This window comes from Schistocerca nitens, chromosome 5, assembly GCF_023898315.1.
Source record: "Schistocerca nitens isolate TAMUIC-IGC-003100 chromosome 5, iqSchNite1.1, whole genome shotgun sequence".
Taxonomy (NCBI): domain Eukaryota; kingdom Metazoa; phylum Arthropoda; class Insecta; order Orthoptera; family Acrididae; genus Schistocerca; species Schistocerca nitens.
In genome coordinates, this window is record NC_064618.1 from 809,708,158 (window position 1) to 809,732,666 (window position 24,509).

The window sequence follows — 24,509 nt, forward strand, 5'->3', positions numbered from 1 at the left end:
CTCCAGCGTTCTTCCATGTATACAACCTTCTTTCATGATTCTACTCTCTAATTCCAGTCACCCATGACTATTAAATTTTTGTCTCCCTTCACTACCTGAATAATTTCTTTGATTTCATCATACATTTCATCAATTTCTTTGTCATCTGCAGAGTTAGTTGGCATATAAACTTGTACTACTGTAGTAGGCATGGGCTTTGTGTCTATCTTGGTCACAATAATGCATTCACTATGCTGTTTGTAGTAGCTTACCCGTACTCCTATTTTTTTTATTCATTATTAAACCTACTCCTGCATTACCCCTATTTGATTTTGTATTTATAACTCTGTATTCACCTGACCAAAAGTCTTGTTCCTCCTGCCACCGAACTTCACTAATTCCCACTATATCTAACATTAACCTATCCATTTCCCTTTTTAAATTTTCTAACCTACCTGCCCGATTAAGGGATCTGACATTCCATGCTCCAATCCGTAGAATGCCAGTTTTCTTTCTCCTGATAACGACAGAATGCCAGTTTTCTTTCTCCTAATAACGACATCCTCTTGAGTAGTCCCCACCCGGAGATCCGAATGGGGGACTATTTTACCTCCGGAATATTTTACACAAGAGGACACCATCATCATTTAATCATGCAGTAAAGCTGCATGCCCTCGGGAAAAATAACGGCTGTAGTTTCCCTTGCTTTCAGCCGTTCGCAGTACAAGAACAGCAAGGCCATGTTGGTTAGTGTTACAGGACCAGATCAGTCAGTCATCCAGACTGTTGCCCCTGCAACTACTGAAAAGGCTGCTGCCCCTCTTCAGGAACCACACATTTGTCTGGCCTCTCAACAGATACCCCTCCGTTGTGGTTGCACCTACAGTACGGCCATCTGTATCGTTGAGGCAATCAAGCCTCCCCACCAACGGCAAGGTCCATGGTTCATGGACATATACAAAAGTGATACTGAAGTCACCGCTTACATCTAATTTCTTGTACTTCCTATAAAGTGAATCAAGAACCCTCTCTAGCTTAAGTGTCCGCTGCTTGTGGTCTCGCGGTAGCGTTCTCTCCTCCCGAGCACAGGGTCCCAGGTTCGATTCCCGGCGGCGTCAGGGATTTTTCTCTGCCTAGAGGTGACTGGGTGTTGCTGTGTCGTCGTCATCATCATCATTCATCCCCATTACAGTCAGAGGAAGGCAATGGAAAACCACCTCTACTAGGACCTTACCTATTACAGCAGTGTGGGTCTCCCACATCGTTCCCCTACGCTCTGTCACGAACTATGGGACTTCATCATCATCTAGCTTGACCAGAAATGCTCTGAAGTCAGAGTTAGGTGCCCTATAAACAACAACAATTACAAGTTTAGTTTCACTAAATTCAACTGCCCCTGCACAACATTCAAATATCTGTTCAGTGCAGTGCCATGATAGTCTGCAGACTATTGTTTTTCAAACAATGGAAAATTCAGGATGGAATGTAACAATATTATGAGAAGGAAAGTTGCTAGTCGCCATATAGTGGAGATTCAGACTCACAGTTAAAGCTTTCTTCTATTAAGGCCTTCTTCAACAATAGACACACGTACACACGCACACCCACTGCCAGGCCTGAGACTGCAGTTGCGTGTGTGCATGTCTATTGATGACGAAGGTCTTAATGGCCAAAAGCTGTAATTGTGCGAGTCTTTTTGTTGTGCCTATCTGCAACTCAGCATCTCCACTATACGGTGAGTAGCATCTTTCATTCTCATAATATTGGAATACTGTTTTGTACCTACATGGCCACTCCCCCACTCCACAAGGAACTCCTTGAAAAACAGACAGCTAATCTGTACCCTGGTAAAGGAAGCCTCTGAATTGTCAAATTATTTAAGTGGTGCTCCTATGTACTAGCATTTCCATACTCAATCTCTATAAGCAGTTCACTAACTTTAGCTCTAATAACTCTTATATTTTGATGAGATATGTTAATTCCTTCTCTTATTGTATACCTGACCACCTCTGAAGGTGATTCCATAGTTAGAATGTCCTTTAAGTAGGTATACCTATCAGCTGATTGTTTTGTTTTAGGACCTATCAGCTGACTTCAGTCTAAAAAAGGTGCAGCTCTAACACCAACTACTACAGGAATTTTTCCATGAGTGATCCCACCACCACCACCCACTACACTGTCACCTATGAGCTATGCAGCCTGGCATAGATATGTTAGACATTTCAGGATTTAAGCTAGCTTCCTACTTCTGCAGAGTAGGATGGAGGAGGAGTTGCCACATTTATTAAAAACTGCCATAAATTCAAGAACATTGACATTAATAAATTATGTTTAGACCATCATCTAGAAGCATGTGCAACAGAAGCAGAGTTCCATAACAGATCCTATATAATAGTAACTATTTATTGAGCACCTGCAGGAAATTATAATCTATTCATAAATCATCTAGAAGCTCTTTTGGGTTATTTAACAGGAAGAAACAAAGAAATTTTGATTGCTGGTGACTTTAATACAGATTTTCTAATGCAATCTACCAGTAAACATGTACTGCAGTTAGTAATGTTGTCTTTCAATCTAACTCACACTGTAAACTTTCCAACTAGGACCACTAAATCCTCAAGGACAGCCATTGATAACATTTTTATAGACAAATCAAAGGAACAAAATCATATCATAAAACCTGTAATAAATGGACTATCAGATCATGACATGCAGCTCCTTGTTTTAGATGTAAATTCTGAGCAGATTATCAAGACTGCTAAGTCTGAGTACAGGAGAGTAGTCATTCAACCAAAAATTGAGTGTTTTCTAAAACTGCTCAAAGATATGAACTGGAAAGATGTTTATAGTGCCCATGACATGAATGAAAAATATAATACATTCATGAACAATGTCGGTACCATGTTTGAAAACTGTTTTCCTCTAAAAGTTACTCAAATTAAACAGAAATCTATAATAAAACCATGGATTACACAAGGAATAAAGATTTCCTGTAAGACAAAAAGGAAAATGTATCTGTCAACCAAGAATAGCTCCAATACTGATGATTTAGCTAAATACAAGGAATACTGTAAAATATTAAAAAAAGTAATTGACATCTAAACAAATGCACTACGAGAAGAAGATAGCAATGTCAGGGAACAAAATAAAAACAATATGGGATATAGTGAAAGAGGAGACTGGTAGAACCAGAAAGGAACACGAGCAAATAGCATTAAGGGTAGATGACACATTATAAAAATGGTAACCAATGGGCATAGTGTGGCAAATCTATTTAACAAGTACTTTATATCCGTTACTGATAGAATGGGATTGTCAGGATCAGTAAATAATGCCCTTGAATATCTGAAACTAGCCTTTACAAATAGCTTCAGCTACATAAATATGTCACTCACTTCACCAAAAGAAATAACTTCCATAATAAAATCTTTAAAAACAAAGCATTCTAGTGGGTACGATGAAATATCAACAAAGTTAATTAAGGCATGTTCTTGTGAGTTTAGTACAATTCTAAGTTACTTGTGTAACCAGTCAATTATAACTGGGACATTTCCTGACTGGCTAAAATATGCAGATGTTAAGCCTCTATTCAAGAAAGGGGATAAAGAGATACCATCAAACTACAGACCGATTTCACTTTTGCCAGCATTCTCAAAAATTTTAGAAAAAGTAATGTACAGGCAGCTGCTCAACCATCTGACCACAAGTAACATATTATCAAGAACACAGTTTGGATTTGTGAAGGGTTCTGATATCGAGAAGGCTATTTACACCTACAGTGAAAATGTACTTAATGCATTAAATAACAAATTACAAGCAGCCGGTATTTTCTGTGATTTGTCAAAGGCATTTGATTGTGTGAACCACAACATCCTTTTAAGTAAATTAGAATTCTATGGTGTCATGGGCAGTGCTGCAAAATGGTTCAAGTCATACCTAGCTAACAGGAAACAAAGGGTGTCAGTACAAGGGACTAGTGAATTAAGTCATCAGTCATCATCAGAATGGGAAGAAATTACATGTGGTGTCCCACAAGGATCCATCTTAGGGCCATTGCTTTTTCTTGTGTGCATTAATGATCTCTCATCAGTTACACTGCCAGAAGCAGAGTTCGTTTTGTTTGCAGATGACACAAGTATTGCAATAAATAGTATGTCGAGTGTAGTTCTAGAAAGATCTGCTAATGACATTTTCATGGATATTAATAAATGCTTTAAAGCCAACTCACTGACATTAAACTTCGAAAAGACTCACTATATGCAATTCAGAACCTGTAAGAGGTTTCCACCCACCATATGCATAAGTATGAAGAAGAGCAGATAGAAGAGGTGGACAGTCTTAAATTCCTGGGATTACAACTTGATAATAAATTCAGTTGGGAGGAGCACACCACAGAACTGCAGAAACGCCTTAACAAATCTGTATTTGCAATTCAAGTGTTAGCAGACATAGGTGACATAAAAATGAAAAAGCTTGCATACTTTGCCTTCTTTCATTCCAAAATGTCATGTGGTATAATATTTTGGGGTAACTCTTCAAGTCAAACAAAAGTTTTCAGAGTCCAAAAGCGTGTAATACGTATTATTTGTGGAGTAAATTCACGGACATCATGTAGAAACCTCTTCAAAGAACTGGGTATACTAACCATTGCCTCTCAGTATATTTACTCTGTAATGAAATTTGTCCTAAATATTATCTCTCTTTCTCCAACAAACAGCTCAGTTCATACATACAATACCAGGAACAAAAATGGTCTGCACAAAGACTTAAAAGCACTTACTTTAGTTCAAAAAGGGGCCCACTACTCAGGAATACTCATCTTCAATAATTTGCCAGCAAACATAAAAAATTTAGTTACAAATAAAGATCAATTTAAAAGGAGCCTGAAAGACTTACTAATGGCCAACTCCTTCTACTCCACAAAAGATCAAAGGGTTGCTAAATTCTAACCTACAGTATCATTTGTTCATGATTATAATTCCTTGGATCATGACATACAAGATATGTACAGGAAGAAATGTCACCAGTTCTATTCTGGTATTCCTACTGATCGAAGCACAAGCTACCCTCCAGGCTAGTTGGTGTGGGTTCTTAGCTTCCCTATGCAACCAGCACCAGTTTCCTCAAAGCTCCAGGGGACTCGGGACATGTCTCTATGTGAACCTCTGCTGATCCTCTGCAGTGTTAAGCTGAAAAACAATATGCAATCAAAAGGAATGCTTATCAAAACGACAGGTTGTCTGATACCGCAAGGCACTATTGGAAGGCGGGGATGACGACAAAAAAACTCTTACAGACACCCTTCAGTGTCAGAAGGTGAAAACAGTGTGACTGGTGTTGAATGTTCATCTGAATGCTTTGGGTATGTCCAGAAAAAAATTTCAAGGCTATTGAACAACTGCAGATTAAGAAGATATGCACATAACTGTTCCCAAAAATTTTGACAGAAGGCCACAGGTACAGCCTGTGAATAACTTCTGCAGTTTGTAAAAATGATGGGCTGTTTTGAGCCATGTTATAATGTGAAATGAGCTGGATGGTTTTTGAATATGACTCTGAAACAGAGAGAGGCCTAACTCAGAGTGGCACACCTCGCAGTCACCATGCCCCAAGCAGGTAAGCATAAGCAGATCCAAAGTGAAGACAGTGTTCATTGTCTTCTTTTATGCTAGTGGTATCATCCGCCATGAGTTTGTATCTGCTGGACAAACTGTCAATGCCGCATTTTATTTGCAAGTGTTCAGAAGAATTTCTGACTTCAGACGACACATCAGTGGTTCCTGGGAGCTTCAGCAAGACAATGTGCCCAGCCACACTGTCTTGGTGATGGATTATCTGGTTAAAAACTGCATGGATGTTGACCCCCTCCGCCCCTCTCCCCCTTACAGGTGTGACTTCACTCTGGAGACCTTTTTTGTTTCCTCAGCTAAAGACACTCTTGAAAGCACATCATTTCGAGACCATTGACAGTGTGAAAGATGTTGTTTCATTAGGGTTCTAGTTTGAAGAATTTTGATGTCTTGTACCTTCTGATCACTAAAGTAGTCTTTATGGGCTTAGTGTCATTAATTTCCCAATAAGCCTTATAAATCACATTGTGTATTTTATCTTTCTTGTGCATCATCTCTGACTGACTGAGTTTCTATTATGTCACTTTGTGGTAATTCATATATGCTGTGCTCCATTAAGAATTAGTGTACAACATAAATATTCAAAATTGTATACAGGTTTTGGTAGTCTCAAAGAGTTTCAGCAGAGAATTTAAAAAAAAATGTATTGCATTGAATTGTTCTGCTACGTGTTTGTCTAAAAGATCCGTTGCATGTCCTAATTACACCTAATTCTAATTTCAGAGAATAAAGCAAAAACACGATGGGATACTCTGCAGACAATGGGAGAGGCGAAATATGCTCTGAAGTATCTCTTCGACCTTGCTGCTGACATGAAAAAAGATTCAACCAATAAAGAAAGCCGTCTTGAGGAATTAATGGTATATTTATCTTTTTATATTCTGAAGAAAAATATGAGCTTTGAAAAAAGTTTTAATTTTTAATGTAAATATTTTTTTTCCAGGCTGCAAAGGTTAAACTTGCTGAACAGTTACAAAACCATGAGAACAAGCTAAGAACAGTGGAACAAGAACATAGGAATGAATTACTGAAATTAGAGAAAGAGCATGCAGATAAAGTGTTTTTGCTGTTAGGTCAACTGAAAGGAGTTGGGACAGATGGTAATATTGAATCAGATTTGATGCTAAGGCTTGAAATTCAAGAGCAGGAAATTAAAAAAATTGAAGCTTTGCGACAACAGCTGGAGAGAAAAGAAGAAGAAATAGCTGATTTAAAAAGTAAATTAGAAGCTAAAACTAGAAAAAGGAAAACTTTTGGACAAGCTGATGCAACATTTGATTTGGTAGAGGATTTTGAATCAGATCCTGAAGATGATGCCACAGTAGATGACCCAAATGATCCAGATTGGAAGAAGACACCATTGTTCAAGAGGATTCAGAGAATAAAGGTTTTTCTTCTTTATACATATGACTGAGATTTCTTAAATTTTAAGAAATAATTGTGTTGAATTGCCATCAAAAAAATTTTTTTTCTGTTTAGTAGCTTTTCAGAGCATTTCCTGTTGTTATTAAATTTTACTATTCGTAAGTTGTGAGTTTTTGCTAATCTTTCACCCATGCCCAGTAGTTTGTGTTTGTGACCTGGAAGTTTCTTAATTCAAACCATGTAAGGACAAGATATGAACAAGATAGCAAACAAATTGATAACTACAGTACACATCATATAATTAATCCATGTTTTAAACTTTTCTTTAGCAACTGTAAATCCTTCCCTATCTTTTCATAGTCTGTTGTCATTTCATTTCACTCAGTAAATGAATTTGTAAAATTTCCAGACATTGCAATTTAGGTGTGGTTTAAATTTTTGACTGTTTTTATCCAGCTGTTCCCAGTGGTAAGTAGCTGCTTCTACTCCTTAAAATGTCATGTTTGTTTATAAAATGTATAGTTTGCAATTTCAGCCTTTAGCCATTTTAAATAGGAATGCAGGAAAAAATTATGATTTAGCACACGTCAAGATTTAAAACTATCTGAAGTGTATACCTGTTATCATGTGGCCCATCTCCATTGGCTGATTATATAACATATTTGGCATCTTCAGTGTAAATAACATCAAACTGCTGCATGTTATTCACTGTTTGATGGCAGGAAGGTGATATGTGCAACAGTTTGATGAAATATGCTGAAACCGTTGTACAGGGTGTTCATTTTAACTGAAAACATTGAACTATCTCAAACTACACATTGCATCAAATAAAGTTATAATTCCAATTTGTTTCCTTGGGAAGGGGACATCCAACGATACAATCTTCACCCCCCACCCCACCCCACCCCACCCCACCCCACCCCATCCCATCCCATCCCATGCCATGGGTTGCAGGTTGTAACTTTGAAACCTTCAATGGGAACCCCCATTCTTTATTGTAGATTATGATTCTCTGGCAAAATCCATATACTTTTTGTCTGAAGCATTTTTTTTTTTTCATTTTGACACAGATGGTGCTGTAATCGGAGGAATAGAAATGGGTACACAATCATAATTTACAATATGCCACCAATGACCCTTGAATATCCAATGGCACTTGGGTCCCCACTTCTATGCTACAAGAATAGGACAGGCCAGTACTTCATAACTTCTATTGGAAACCCCATTCACAACATTCCATTTCTCCGGAATAGAAATGGATATACAATCGTAATTTACAATATGCTACTCAAAGACCCTTGACTATCCAATGGCACGTGGGACCACACCTCCATCCTGCGAGGGTAGAACAGGCCAATATTTCATAACTTCTAATTCGAAACCTGGTTCACAACATCGTATTCCTCCGAAATTTTGAACAGGAGAATACTCAACGCACCACCATTGCCATTTATCTAAGTATGACATATCCTAAGAGGCAGTACACCGCACGCGGAGCTAACATATCATGCAGACGTAGAATAGGTAACGGCTCTAAAGATTCCGAAGTTGCAACCCGCCACCCACAGCACAGGATAGGGTGGTGGGCAAGTGTGGTATTGTTGGATGCCCCCTACAAGACAAACAAATTTGAACTATGACTCTTTTTTTTATCTGGGGTGTAGCTTTCAATTAAAATGAACACTCTGTATATTCTGCCAATGGATGTTGGCCACATGATGATGATGATGATGACGATGATGATGATGATGAAATGTGCTAAAAAAAGGATTTTAATTTGCTTGACTAGTATTTTATGTATATATTTATTTATTTCATCTCTGAGCATTTTGCATGCTATTGATTTTAATAGCTTGTACAAATAGAGTATTACACAATGGAGCATACAGTAATAGTAACAATAAAGAAAACAATTAAATCATGTAGATTTACATACAATCTGTATAAGTTAAAATTATAGATCTTCTTTTGCACAATCAAAAAGTTCATATACGCCATAGAAAGCCTTCTTTTTAAGCAGGTTTTGTAGAACATTTCTGAAGATTTTTAAATAGATAGTGTGTGCTTCTAGTGCACTGCATACCTGCCAAGTTTCCCAGTTTTCCCAGATGATTTCCTGATTTTGGGGCAGTGTTGTGGATGAACATATATAATATTATCTATGATCCCTTCTCCCAGAATATTGCTGCGATTTTGTCATTAACTCTGTGTTTGAAACACTGCTGGCAAAAATTGGTCAAACATTCTATCAATAATAACATCCACAGTTTATTGCTGCATTCTCTTTGTGCTTCGACTGCGCGTTAGTGGGAAAGGTTTGTTTATGCTTGCTTTTATACAGTGTGTCCTTTACGGTTTGGTATACGTGCAATTGTGTGACACATGTTTGTGCAATTTTGTGTTTTTGTGATGAGTTCAACTAAGAAACGATAGCATCAGTCTTCCAGGGATGCACATTCTGCTGAATTTCCGTGTATTATGCGATCACAGAAAGATGAAACATTTGCATTCTGTTCCATATGTTCGTGTGATATAAACATTGCTTGTGCAGGAAGAACTGAATTGATAAATCATATTAAATCAGTTAAACACGTCTCCAATACGAAAATGAAGGATAGTGGTAGGAAAATTCATTCATTTTGCAGGTTGATGACTCTGCTACTGTTGGGAGCAAGAACTTGGCAGATGATACCAAATGGGCTTGCTTGATGAGCATTTGTGGAGCTGATGGTATTCCTAAGTACAATAGGGTATCCAGGCTAATGCTTTCTATTTTGACCTTACCACACAACAATGCTGTCTCTCTCTCTCTCTCTCTCTCTCTCTCTCTCTCTCTCTCTCTCTCTCTCTGTGTGTGTGTGTGTGTGTGTGTGTGTGTGTGTGTGTGTGTGTGTGTGTGTGTGTGTGTGTGTGTGTGTGTGTGTTTTTCATCTTGTTGAAGAAGAATCTCAGTCAGTTAAGGTCCTCTGCGTCAAATGAAACTCTGGGATACATTTTTGTTTTGAAAACAAGAATTGACTGTCCGTGTTATATGAATAGTTTTCCTTCAGAATTTCTGAAGAAGGCTACTCATCTTCTTCTCTCTTCTGCAACCTGTGATGGAATGTAGCCAGTGTTCTGTGATCATCATCATTTAGTACTGATTATGCCTTTCAGCGTTCAGTCTGGAGCATAGCCCTCTTACAAAATTCCTCCACGATCCCCTATTCAGTGCTAACATTGGTGCCTCTTCTGATGTTAAACCTATTACTTCAAAATCATTCTTAACCGAATCCAGGTACCTTCTCCTTGGTCTGCCCCGACTCCTCCTACCCTCTACTGCTGAACCCAAGAGTCTCTTGGGTAACCTTGCTTCTCCCATGCGTGTAACATGACCCCACCATCTAAGCCTGTTCGCCCTGACTGCTACATCTATAGAGTTCATTCCCAGTTTTTCTTTTATTTCCTCATTGTGGACACCCTCCTGCCATTCCGATCTACTAGTACCTGCTATCATCCTAGCTACTTTCATATCCGTAACCTCAACCTTGTTGATAAGGTAACCTGAATCCACCCAGCTTTCGCTCCCATACAACAAAGTTGGTCGAAAGATTGAACGGTGCACAGATAACTTAGTCTTGGTACTGACTTCCTTCTTGCAGAAGAGAGTAGATCGTAGCTGAGCGCTCACTGCATTAGCTTTGCTACACCTCGCTTCCAGTTCTTTCACTATGTTGCCATCCTGTGAGAATATGCATCCTAAGTACTTGAAACCGTCCACCTGTTCTAACTTTGTTCCTCCTATTTGGCACTCAATCCGTTTATATCTCTTTCCCACTGACATTACTTTCGTTTTGGAGATGCTAATCTTCATACCATAATCCTTACATTTCTGATCTAGCTCTGAAATATTACTTTGCAAACTTTCAATCGAATCTGCCATCACAACTAAGTCATCCGCATATGCGAGACTGCTTATTTTGTGTTCACATATCTTAATCTCACCCAGCCAGTCTATTGTTTTCAACATATGATCCATAAATAGTATGAACAACAGTGGAGACGGGTTGCAGCCTTGTCTTACCCCTGAAACTACTCTGAACCATGAACTCAATTTACCGTCAACTCTAACTGCTGCCTGACTATCTATGTAAAGACCTTTAATTGCTTGCAAAAGTTTGCCTCCTACTCCATAATCTCATAGAAAAGACAACTTCATCATAGGAACCGGGTCATATGCCTTTTCTAGATCTATAAAGCATAGATACAATTCCCTGTTCCACTCATAACACTTCTCCATTATTTGCCGTAAGCTAAAGATCTGGTCCTGACAACCTCTAAGAGGCCTAAACCCACACTGATTTTCATCCAATTGGTCCTCGACTAATACTCGCACTTTCCTTTCAACAATACCTGAGAAGATTTTACCCACAATGCTGATTAAAGAGATACCTCTGTAGTTGTTACAATCTTTTCTGTTTCCATGTTTAAAGATTGGTGTGATTACTGCTTTTGTCCAGTCTGATGGAACCTGTCCCGACTCCCAGGCCATTTCAATTATCCTGTGTAGCCATTTAAGACCTGACATTCCACTGTATTTGATGAGTTCTGATTTAATTTCATCCACCCCAGCTGCTTTATTGCACTGCAATCTATTGTCCATTTTCTCCACTTCCTCAAATGTGATCCTATTTCCATCATCATTCCTATCCCATTCTACCTCGAAATCTGAAACATTACTGATCGTATTTTCACCTACATTGAGCAACTCTTCAAAATATTCTCTCCATCTGCCCAAGGAATCCACAGGATTCACCAGCAGTTTTCCTGACCTGTCCAAAATACTTGTCATTTCCTTCTTACCTCCCTTTCGAAGACTGCTAATTACACTCCAGAATGGTTTTCCAGCAGCTTGACCCATGGTCTCCAACCTGTTTCCAAAGTCTTCCCAAGATTTCTTCTTGGATGCTGCACTTATCTGTTTGGCTTTGTTTCTTTCTTCAACATAACTTTCTCTGTATACCTGAGTTCTAGTATGTAGCCATTTTTGATACACCTTCCTTTTCTTTTTGCAGGCTGCCTTGACTGTGTCATTCCACCAAGCTGTTTGCTTCATCCTACTTTTACACACTACTGTTCCAAGACATTCTTTAGCCACTTCTAGTACTGTGTCCCTGTCCCTTGTCCATTCCTTTTCCAATGACTGTAATTGACTACATTTAACTAACTGGTACCTTTCTGAGATCGTTGTTATGTACTTGTGCCTGATTTCCTTATCCTGAAGTTTCTCCATTCTTATCCTCCTACATATGGACCTGACCTCCTGCACTTTCGGCCTCACAATCCCAATTTCACTGCAGATTAAATAATGATCACTGTCATCAAAGAATCCCCTGAATACACGTGTGTCCCTCACAGCCTTCCTGAATTCCTGATCTGTTATTTTATAGTCAATGACAGATCTGGTTCCCCTGCCTTCCCAAGTATACTGGTGAATGTTTTTATGTTTAAGAAAGGAGTTTGTGATTACTAAGCCTATACTGGCACAGAAATCCAATAGTTGTTTCCCATTCCTGTTGGCCTCCATATCCTCTCCAAAAATACCCGTAACCTTTTCATACCCTTCTGTTCGATTTCCAATCCTGGCGTTAAAATCACCCATGAGCAGAACACTGTCCTTGTCCTTTACTCTAACAACTACATCACTGAGTGCCTCATAAAAACTATCCATCTTATCTTGATCTGTCCCTTCACAATGCGAATATACTGACACAATCCTAATTTTCTTGCTAGACACTGTCAAGTCTATCCACATCAGTCGTTCATTTACATACCTTATTGCAACTACGCTGGGTTCCATTTCTTTCCTGATGTAAAGCCCTACACCCCATTGTGCTATTCCTGCTTTGACTCCTGACAGGTAGACCTTGTATTCTCCCACTTCCTCTTCTTTCTCACCCCTTATCCAAACGTCACTAACAGCTAAAACGTCCAGCCCCATCTTACTTGCAGCCTCTGCCAGCTCTACCTTCTTCCCAGAGTAGCCCCCATTGATATTAATAGCTCCCCATCTCATTACCATTTGTTTGCCAAGTCGTATCTTAGGAGTCCCTGGTTTGTCAGTTAGAGGTGGGACTCCGGCACCTCCAAAGGTCCGAGGCATTTTGCTCTGATTGCTGCCAGCATCATATTTAAAGTACCAGGGAAGCAGGTTGCTAGCCTTACTTGCCCCGAGTCCCATTCGGTATTACCCCTAATGGTTGAGGGACTATCCGGTGGATTTGGTAGTCTTTGCCGTCTGAGCACAAAGGTGACCAAGACTCAGAATATGTCCGAGATGCCCTGCCTTATTCCAAAGTAACTGGTATCTCGACTGTCGGGACCACTTACTTGGCCACTCATACGTTGCCCGTGGTTCATGAACTACGACATGACTACAGGAACCGACACCATGAGTTCTGTGAACTTGAGAAAATTTTGTAAATAAGTGTAAATAAATGTAGTAGTTTTGACAGTGTCCTTCATATTGTGGCTTGCAAGATCAAGAGAAGAAAAGCTCATTTTTGTGTAGTGTGTAAACTGTCCCAATGTTAAGTGACAAAAAATGCTCTCTCATCAGCAAGTAACTTGTGTAAGTACCTAATTCAGAGTTCGAAAATAGTGATCTTGAAATGTTGTAATCTCTTGCTATGTTTGAACACCTTGCAACCTATGCAAGAGTTAAATTTTTGCAATTTGGGATCTTCTGGACTTCTGTTTTTGAAAGTTGGCAGGTACGGCAGTGTGTTGAACAGTTTTGCTCAAAGTTATGCAAAGCCATTATGAGTTTTGCTTTGTCTTGTGAAAGGTTGGTCAAGCTTTCCTTTGTGATGTGTACTGTGACAATGAAATGATTGCCGTAATTTGTAGCATGTTTAGTTTTCATTTGTGTAGACTAGGCAACTACATATAAATAATGATGGGACTGTCATGACAAAAGTTTCTTGTAAAGTAACCTTTCTTGTAAAGTAACAAGGTACATTAAGCGGCAGCAGAATGCACACATGAAAGACTGTTGTGATTGGCAAGCTTTCAGAGCCAGTGGCTCCTTCTTCAGGCAGAATGGTTGAAGGGGAAAGGAGGAGGCTGAAGGAAAAGTACTGGAGAGGTCCAGGAAAAGGGGTAGATTTTGGGAAAGTTACCCAGAACTGTGGGTCATGGGAGACTTATGTATGGGATAAGAAGGAAAGCATCTCATGCCTTACGATAAATCTCCCCTGACCCGCAGTTCTGGGTGACTTTCCCAAAATCAACCCCTTTTCCTAGACGTATACAGTTCTCTTTCTTCACTCTTCTTCCTTCCCCTTCAATCCTTCTGCCTGGAGGAGGAAACACTGGCTCCAAAAGCGTCCAATCGTAACAGTCTTTTATGTGTGTGTTTTTTTATCCATCCAATTACATAATTTAATGATATGAATATAATAGAGAGAAACATTCCACGTGGGAAAAATATATCTAAAAACACAGATGATGTGACTTACCGAACGAAAGTGCTGGCAGGTCGATAGAAACACAAACATACACACAAATTCAAGATTTCGCAACAAACTGTTGCCTCGTCAGGAAAGAGGGAAGGAGAGGGAAAGAGGAAAGGATGCGGGTTTTAAGGGAGAGGGTAAGGAGTCATTCCAATCCCGGGAGCGGAAAGAGTTACCTTAGGGGAAAAAAGGACAGGTATACGCGCGCGCGCGCGCGCACGCACACACACACACACACACACACACACACACACACACACACACATTTGTAAAGCCTAAACTCTTTGCCTTTACAAATGTCTGCTTGTGTGTGTGCGTGTGCGTGTGCGAGTGTATACCTGTCCTTTTTTTCCCCCTAAGGTAAGTCTTTCCGCTCCCGGGATTGGAATGACTCCTTACCCTCTCCCTTAAAACCCGCATCCTTTCGTCTTTCCCTCTCCTTCCCTCTTTCCTGATGAGGCAACAGTTTGTTGCGAAAGCTTGAATTTCGTGTGTATGTTTGTGTTTGTTTGTGTGTCTATCGACCTGCCAGCACTTTCGTTCGGTAAGTCACATCAGCTGTGTTTTTAGATACAATTACATAATTTTATCAGTAATTGATTATTTTCATTGTTCTACAAGATACATTGTTTTCGGAAACACCCACTACACATCGCATATCCTTCTCCTGCCACATAACTCTTTTTGCCCCACTGCAGCTGAAAAAGAAAAAAAAAATGCAAAATAGGAGCTGAACAACATATTTTCGCTCACATATACTCTGTGACAGGTATGACTTTTGATAAATTGGTGCGTATAGAATCTGTGTGGAGGTACCAAGTTAATTAGTAACGAAAGTGGTATCATCAGCATATAGAACAGATTTACGTGGCACTGTTCTTGGTAGGTCATGGAGCCTACTGTTCTCCATAAATATGGTTTATATTCTTGGTACTTTAGGTCGTAATGAGCCAATGGTCAAAACGCTGTGAGGAAATATTATTACGTGTAATTAAATACAATTTAATTCTTGTTTGACCCAGTTAAAGCATTATGATATAATGTAATATTGCTATTGATCTAAATTCAGGAAAAGAAAAGTAGAAATCTCTCTATTAATAGAAATATTTTGTAAAAGATAAGCAAATATCAGTGAATTATTTTCTTTAAAGCTTGGTTCAAAATACAATAAAAATAATGAATAAATTTCTCTGCAACAAATAATATCAAAGTATAAATAAATGTCAATATGTTTATCTTTTGACAATAAAAAATTTATCAACATGGGAAAAAGTAACAATGGGCAAACTTTCTTTTGTACACAAAACGTAGACAAAATACAAGGAAGTGGTGATAGATAGGTTAGTTTTGAACAGAAAACACTGTTCAGAATATGAACAGTGTGTGTGTGTGTGTGTGTGTGTGTGTGTGTGTGTGTGTGTGTGTGTGTTTTATAGATCTAGCAAAAAATTGTTTTTTCAGTGCATATCATTCATCAAAATACAAGTAAATAATAGTGAACATGCTAGTTTTGAAATCTGGACACTGAGAACACGTTACTACAGTTTGAACAGCAATGTGCAACATCACCTTTGCAAAAACATCTCTCACAATTTGAACACATAATTGGAGTCTTATTTTCACAGCTAGTAGGACAAAATTTACATCTGGCACATTTGCAGCTTTGCTTGGTGCTGCTACAGCTTGGTATACAGTGTGATATAGACTGGTCCTATGTCCGCATCTTTCTCACAGTAGCAATGGATGTTGCTGCAGAGGAGTAACTAGACAGGTTGAACAGGGTGAAGGATGCTGGAGAATGGGAACTGGCAGTTGGTAAGCGGGGAGCTAGGAGGAGGAGATGGATATATTCAGACAGTTGTACTTGGTGTATATGCAATAGATTTGACCAACTATCAGAGTTGAGTGGAGAGGAATCTCTTCTAGGTGCAGAAAACATGCAGAAGCCTTCAGCAGTTAGGAAGTTGCAGCATCTTTTCCCTTGCATGTTGCATGTCTATCCGTTTGCTATTCATTTTCCCCTCCCTTGGGGAGTATGGCTTGGGTGTTATTGGGAATGTACTGCATTGCCCATCACTGACATAAACTATGCGATCAAAAGTATCCAGGCACCCCCCCCCCTTCCCCCCCAAAAACATAAGTTTTTCATATTGGGTGCATTGTGCTGCCACCTCCTGCCAGGTACCCATATCAACGACCTCAGTAGTCATTAAACATCATGAGAGAGCAGAATGGGGCCCTCCGCGGAACTCACGGACTTCGAATGTGGTCAGATGATTGGGTGTCACTTGGGTGATACGTCTGTAAGCGTGATTTCCACATTCCTAAACATCCCTAGGTCCACTGTTTCCAATATGATAGTGGAGTGGAAACGTGAAGGGACACGTACAGCACAAAAGTGTACAGGCCGACCTCATCTGTTGACTGACTGAGACCACTGACATTTGAAGAGGGTCCTAATGTGTAATAGGCAGACATCTATCCAGACCATCACACAAGAATTCCAGACGGCATCAAGATACACTGCAAGTCTTATGACAGTTAGGTGGGAGGTGAGAGAACTTGGATCTCATGGTCGAGCGGCTGTTCATAAGCCACACATCACATCGGTAAATGCCAACAACACCTCGCTTGGTGTAAGGAGTGTAAACATTGGATGATTGAACAGTGGAAAAATGATGTGTGGAAAGACGAATCACTGTACACAATGTTGCAATCTGGTGGCAGGGTGTGGGTATGGCGAATGCTCAGTGAATGTCATCTGCCGACGTGTGTAGTGGCAACAGTAAAATTCGGAGGTGGTGGTGTTATGGTGTGGTCATGTTTTTCATGGAGGGGGCTTGCACCCCGTGTTTTCTGTGGCACTATCACAGCACAGGCCTACATTGATGTTTTAAGCATCTTCTTGCTTCCGATTGTTGAAGAGCAATTCAGGGATTGGCAATTGCATCTTTCAACATGATCAAGCACCTGTTCACAATGCACGGCCTGTTGCAAAGTGGTTACATGGTAATAACATCCCTGTAATGGACTGGCCTACACAGAATCCTGGCCTGAATCCTATAGAAAACCTTTGGGATGTTTTGAAACACTGACTTCATGCCAGGCTTTACCAACCGACATCGATACCTCCGCAGTGCAGCATTCTGTGAAGAATGGGCTGCTGTTCCCCAAGAAACCTGACTGAAGATATGCCTGCGAGAGTGGAAGCTATCATTTAGGCTGAGGGTGCCAGCACCATATTGAATGCCAGCATTACCAATGGAGGGCGCCATGAATTTGTAAGTCATTTTGAGCCAGGTGTCCGGATCACATAGGGTAAGAACTCTCTGCCACTATTTTTTCTTCCCTTTACCTTTCTTTGCATATCTGCTTTAGCATTAGAGGTTACTCTTTTTCCTCCCTGTGCACTCCTGAAGGCCAGCGTGTCTTATGCATAACATGTGACTGGGTAACACGTAATTCCCAGCCTCGGATCAACAGGTACAGTTTGCACATACCCCTTGTTACAGGCCAGGCCCAGGGAGGGGTGATTGCCTGAGTTGCTACCTTCCCAAATTGCTGATTGGTTCCCCTGTCAGGTGTTCAGGTGGTGTGGCCTGAGGTGCAAACCATCACCTAAGGTGGGTACGCCCCTTGTGAAGGGGAGCCCCCCCGTTGGAAGGAGTGTGCCATCTGAGACACTGGCAATGATGGGGATTTTCTCGTAATGAGTCAATTATCTTCACAATAAACACTTATGAAACTTAAACGGAGTGAGACTAACGATTCCAAGACCCCTCCAGGTGCACCATGGTTCCTCATGGTTTCACGTACTGAAGATGTTCAGTCCTTCACAATGGTAATTCCGTTTGTTATTCAGAAAGGTATTGATGCAATTGGTGGCCTGTGAAATCCTACTCTTGTTTACGGAATGTCACTATTGTTTTGGAGACTACTTCAGATTCTCAAGCACAACAACTGCTTGCCACCTCGCTTCTCCATGGCTATCCTGTTCATGGCAATTCCCATAAAACTCTGAATTCTTCCTGTAATGTTATTTACACTAGCCTGCTCGACAGTCAAACTGAGGCCGAAGTCCAGTGATACCTCTCTGATCAGGGTGTCTTTGCCATCCATAGGGTAATGAAAAAGGTAGATTCCTCCTCAGCACCCACACACTCTTCACCTTTGATAGAGTGTTACTTCCGTCAGAGATCAATGCAGGCTATGAAATTATCACAGTCCGACCATATGTTCCGACTCCGATGCAGCGTATCAACCACACTTGAATGTCTTGTCGACACGCGGCCAGATGTGCAACCTGTGGTAGGGATGCACATGAGGGCGTTCGTCTGCTTCCTTCTCCCCGCTGTATCAACTGCAATGGCGGCCATGCCACCACGTCTCGAGATTTTGTGTCTTGATGAGCGGGCTGTCCAGGAGATCCGGGTAAAAGAAAAAGTTCCTTCCCCAGTCGCTCGCAAGTCATTGGCTAGTTGCAAACCCTGCTTTCTACCATCTGGCACTTACACAGTGCTGTTCTTGCTAAATCTTTCTCCTTGGAGGAAGTGGCCACGCAGACATGCGACCTCAAATTAAGCTCTGAGGTTGCGAAATAGCGCAGTGTCAAGGTAGCTCCGCCGTCCCCTCGTCCAGCTGTGCAACAAGCCATCAAACTCTCGCCTCAAGGAGCGGAGTCACCAACTACACAACCGGCAGGCCGTAAGGAACAGGAGTAGTATTCCCGTGAAGACTTTCTATGTCCCTTCAGCCAAACAACACTTAAGTCTGCCTCTGCTAACAGGAAAGGCTTGAAGAAGTCCAACAAAGGCAAATGGTCATCTCCTTCACGAACTTGAAGATCCTCTTCTACGGTGTCGCGACATGATATCTTCACCCGACCTGGCTCCGTATTGCTGGTGCGTACTGCCAACCATTTTTCTGTGTTTGAATTCACAGACCAACAGCATAAGAATGCCGATGCTTCTGTGCACCTCGTGGAGCAGGATCCTCCTGTCTCTGTGCCCTGTAGCAGCAAGTCTTCACAGACTGGCACTCGGCAGTCGCCGAGGTGACACCCCTTCATTTTTTTATCATGACTCTCATCCAACGGAACGTACGCGGCCTTCGGTTCCATAAAGATGATTTTCAGCTGCTTTCAGAATCGCAGCTTCCCCATGTGATCTGCCTTCAGGAAACAAAACTGCGTCCTCATGACCACTTTGAGCTTCCACATTTCTTCCCAGTCTGGTGTTAACCTCCGCCCTGAGGTCGGCATTCCATTTCATGGGGTAGTCATGCTGCTCATGCTGTTGCAGTTCGCCTTTTCCATCCTCACTTGATGTTTTCCCTTTATACCATTTATATCTTTGTCATTTTATGTCACCAGGGCAGACTTCTTCCAGCTTATTCGGCAGATACCTCAGCCATTTCAGCTGCTCGGCGACTTTAATGTGCACCATCCCCTTTGGGGTTCTTCCAGAACCTGTCTGAGAAGTGCCATCTTGGCTTACCTTCTTAATCAACTTAAGGTCTTCTGGTAGCTTAATAAGGCTGTCTGGCAGCTTTCTCCTCCCTGGTGACCTTCGAAGAACAAGATTTCCCCAGTTGTGATGACCAGCTGGAATATCTTACAAACATTATCCTTACCGCTGCAGAATGTTCCATTCCTCGCACTTCCTCTTTACCACACTGTATTCCAGTTCCTTGATGGACTGAGGTGTGCTGTGATGCAATTAGTGTGCGGAGACGTGTTCTCCGCATTTTTAACCATCATCCTATGATGGCAAACTGCATTAATTATAAACAGATACATGTAGAGCGTCGTGGCGTTCTTCGGGATTGCAAAAAAGACAGCTGGATTTCATTCACTAGTTCTTTCGCCAGATCCACCCTCTCCACTGTCATGTGGGCCAACCTCCAATGCCTCTCTGGGACCCCAATCCATTCCTCAATTTCGAGCGTGTTGGTAGCAGGCAGTGTCATAGTGGACCCTATTGCTACCTCCAACACCATGGGCCACCATTTTGCAAAAATTTCAAGCTCTTCCCACTGTCACCCTGCCTTCCTCCATCGGAAACGAGCGGCAGTGGCTTGGGTGATAACCTTCTCTTCTCAGTATCCTGAGTGCTACAATGCCACCTTTACTGTGAGGGAGCTAGATATGCTCTCAGTTCATCCTGCTCCTCCATCCCAGGGCCATTTGTTGTTCGCATTCAGATGTTGCAGCACCTTTCTCTTGGAAGCAAGCACTTTCTGCTTAATACGTACAACGGCATCTGAGCAGAGGGCATGTTTCACAGATGCTGGCATGAAGCCACTGTCATACCCATACCCAACCATAAGGACAAACACTTCCTTTCTGGCTACCATCCCATATCTCTTACCAGCTGTGTTTTTTGCAGGGTTATGGAACGTATGATTTATGGCTAGAGTCTAACCATTCACTAACCACTGCACAGTGTGGATTTCAAGCACACTGTTCTGCAGTTGACCATCTCATCACTTTGTCCACCCATGTCAAGAATTGTTTTCTGCAGAAATCCCAGACTGTGGCAGTGTTTTTCATGATTCGGAAAAGGCATAAGACACCTGCTGGAGAACTGGTATCCTCCATACTCTCTACACATGGGGCTTCTGTGGCCGCCTGCCCTGTTTCCTTGGGAAGTACTTAAAGGATCGAGTTTTCAATGTGCATGTGGGGTCTGCCTTGTCGGACACCTTTACCCAGGAAAACGGTGTGCCTCAGGGTTCTGTCTTGAGCCTAATCCTTTTTGCTATTACTATTAACCCTATAATGACCTGTCTCCCACCAGGCAACTCTGGTTCCCTTTTTGTTGATGATTTTGTCATGTATTGCAGTTCTCCACAGACCAGTCTCATTGAGTGGCATCTTCAGCGATGTCTCAATCGTCTTTACTTCAAGGAGCAGTGACAATGGCTTTCCTTTTTCAACTGACAAAACCACCTTGTGAATTTCTGGTGGCGCAATCGGTTTCTCCCTCAATCTTTACATCTGGGGCCTGTTGTCTTCCATTCATTGGAACTATGAAATTCCTGGGGCTCTCTTTGTCCTCCCATGTGTCTTACCTGACAGCCGTTACATGGTCCCTCAATGTCCTGTGTGTTCTCAATGGTATTTCCACAGGTACAGATTTAACCACACTCCGCAGCTTGTACCGGTCCCTTGTCCGTCCGAAACTAGACTATGGGTGCTTTGTTTATGCATCTGCACATCCATCCCTCTTACGCCATCTCAACGGTATCCACCATCGTGTCATCCATTTGACCACGGGTGCCTTTTACACCAGCCCGGTTGAGAGTCTGTATGCTGAAGCTGCTGAACTACCGCTGTCCTACCGCAATGACTTTTTCCTCAGTAGGTACGCATGCTATTTATCTGCCATGCATGGTGAAATATGGTATCCCGGCTGAGACACAAGTTGAAATATGGTCACTACTTTTTTTATTTACTTAGATTTGGCATATTTCGTGACAGTACCTTTTTCGTTAAATGTTTACAAGGCGGTATTGGTCTTGGCTTCAGTTGTCTAGTGGAAGTATGATTCCACAATGCATCTTTGTCGGCTGCAGACATGACCTGGTTCAATGTGTTTGCCTCATTTTTGGTGCTTCAAATACCATTCCATCGAATGTAGTTTCTTCTTATAGCTTATATAAAAAAAAATAGTAACATAATTCAAAATTATTTATGACGGCGACCTGCACACTCTTCTTCCGTCAACACACACCAAGAGTTAACTGCTGACTGAGTACAGTCAAAGACGACTCCAGTGTCAAAGACATTTTTCACAACACACAAGCTTCCACTGGTAATCGGTCTCTTTGCTATTCTTCGAGACATTTACAATAGTAATCAATATGCTTTCACTCTCAAAAATATAAGTAAATTAACATATAATAAGGCAAATTATAATAAAAATTCTGACAAAAAATATAAGAAAACATTTACAATCTGGTATCGACAAATCCGGTAGAAAATACCACATCTCCCAGATCCATTACAACTGCTCCCCAGGGCTTTTGTTGTTATGAACATATACAACAAAATCCCGACCACTCTCAGTAATGGATCTGTATTACACAATTAGTACATTAATGATGCAGTCTGATAACCTCTTCCAAATTTGGACTCTTTGAATCTGTGGTCTTGTTACTGGCTGTTGTTGCAATGATACTTCCCCATCAATCTCATACACAAAAAATTCAAGTAAAGAAATTATTTGACATGACAAATATACATGATATAAAACATACATGAGAAATATTCTAACATACAGCATACAGATTGAAAATAATAGAAAGGTAAAACTCATTTCCTAGAATAAGATTAAATTTTTTTTTTTTATATCAATGTTAATTTCATTATGCTGACATATTGTACAGAAAAAAATGATACTGGACATATATAGAGTGTAGTGGTTTTTTTTCCTATATATTTGCCTTTTATATATATATATATTTTTACTTCTGAATTTTTTTTAATTTTTTTAACTCATGTTTTTTCTTTTGTATATTTTTTTGCTTAAGATTTTCTTTTTAAATTTTTTTTACTCGTGTCTTCTTTTTGTGTAATTTTTATTTATTAATTATTTTTTAATTTTTTTGATTTCCTTCTTTTAGTACAGCTAAAGATACATCAGTATTATCTAAATTTTTTGCAATTATTTATGTACACTTGCCTCTCTACTACAATATTACTACAAGTCGCATTCTTGTGAAGAGTACTTTTGCTCCCCACAACATCAGTATAAACAACAATAAATTGCTCATATATCATGAGGCTTTATCTAAAATTGGTTTTGAAACTTATGCGTTTGCATGCATGTCCTCACATGCATGCCTTCACCCACAGGGAAGACTTAGCTTCCAAAAATTAGAAAAATTCAGAAATGCTCACTAGGGAGATATTTTTTTTTTTTAAAGTAAAAATAAATCTTTCTCTCATTCTTTGTTACAACAGTGGTTTTTCATCAGTTTCAATTAACATGTGACTTCAAATTATTAATTTGTACATGCAAATATACATACTTGGTTGTACAGTTAGTTTTTTTGCCCCCCAGCCAGCATATTCCAGTGGAGGACTTTTATTTTAGATGATAATAGGTTATTTAAATTTTGAAATTATGATTTCTGTTTATACAGTTTTACTCCACCACCTTTTTTCGAAACTACTACTAGAGGATTATTATATGCACTGATACTCCTTTCTATTATATTACATCCTTCCATATTTTTCAGCTCATTCTCAACAGCAGGTCTTTTTGATATTGCAATACTGTATGGTTTTATGAAAAATGGTTCATGAGGTTTTAGCTGAAGCTCACACTGATAACCCTTTACCCTACCAGGCATGTCACTGAAAACATCACTGTATTCCCACAGCAGATTTTCTAACTGTTGTTTTTGCTCCCCAGAAAAATTTTGTGTTTCTAAAATTTTCAAATTTACTAAATTCCCAAATTCAACTTCATCAGTATCAAATCTATGAGTTTCAATATTCTCCAATCTATTTTCTTTTAGTAAATTAATACTGTCAAAATTTCCATTACTCTGATCACCAAGTGTGTTCACAAAATTTGTCTGAATGTATTCCCTTTCACTAGTTTCTATCAAAAGTTTTCTTCCAACCCAATCAAATGCTGTATTTACTTTTACTATCCGATTCATACCCAAAAGAAAATCTTCATTAAATTCCTGAATTACAAAACATCCATGTGTGAACAACTTGCCTTCAATTAAAAATGTCACTAAAGCCTGGCTTTTACCAATTTACTGCTCTTCCCAGTAGCACATTTTATCTTTACCCCAACAACTGGCATTTCAACAGAATCTTTCCCCACTTTCAATTTCTTGCTTAACCTTTCAGATATTCCCGAGATCTCACTTCCTGTATCAATTAAACATTTACCAATCCATGACCCAATTTGAACTTTTATATAAGGACTGCAAAATTGATCACTTTTATCAGAACCTGTATCCTCATGTAATAAATTACTTTCAATTTCCCCAAACTTATACTTATCAGAATCATATG

General features: G+C 40.2%; 1 protein-coding gene across 1 annotated transcript in view; it reads left to right on the forward strand.

Annotated features, from left to right (window-relative positions):
- Positions 1–24,509, forward strand: part of LOC126260037 (chromosome-associated kinesin KIF4A) — a 301,102-nt gene that overhangs the window by 248,183 nt on the left and 28,410 nt on the right. Inside the window, exons 15-16 of the mRNA XM_049957211.1 lie at positions 6,333–6,469; positions 6,553–6,996. Of these exons, the coding sequence (XP_049813168.1) occupies positions 6,333–6,469; positions 6,553–6,996 (581 nt within the window). The remainder of the gene's footprint in view (positions 1–6,332; positions 6,470–6,552; positions 6,997–24,509) is intronic.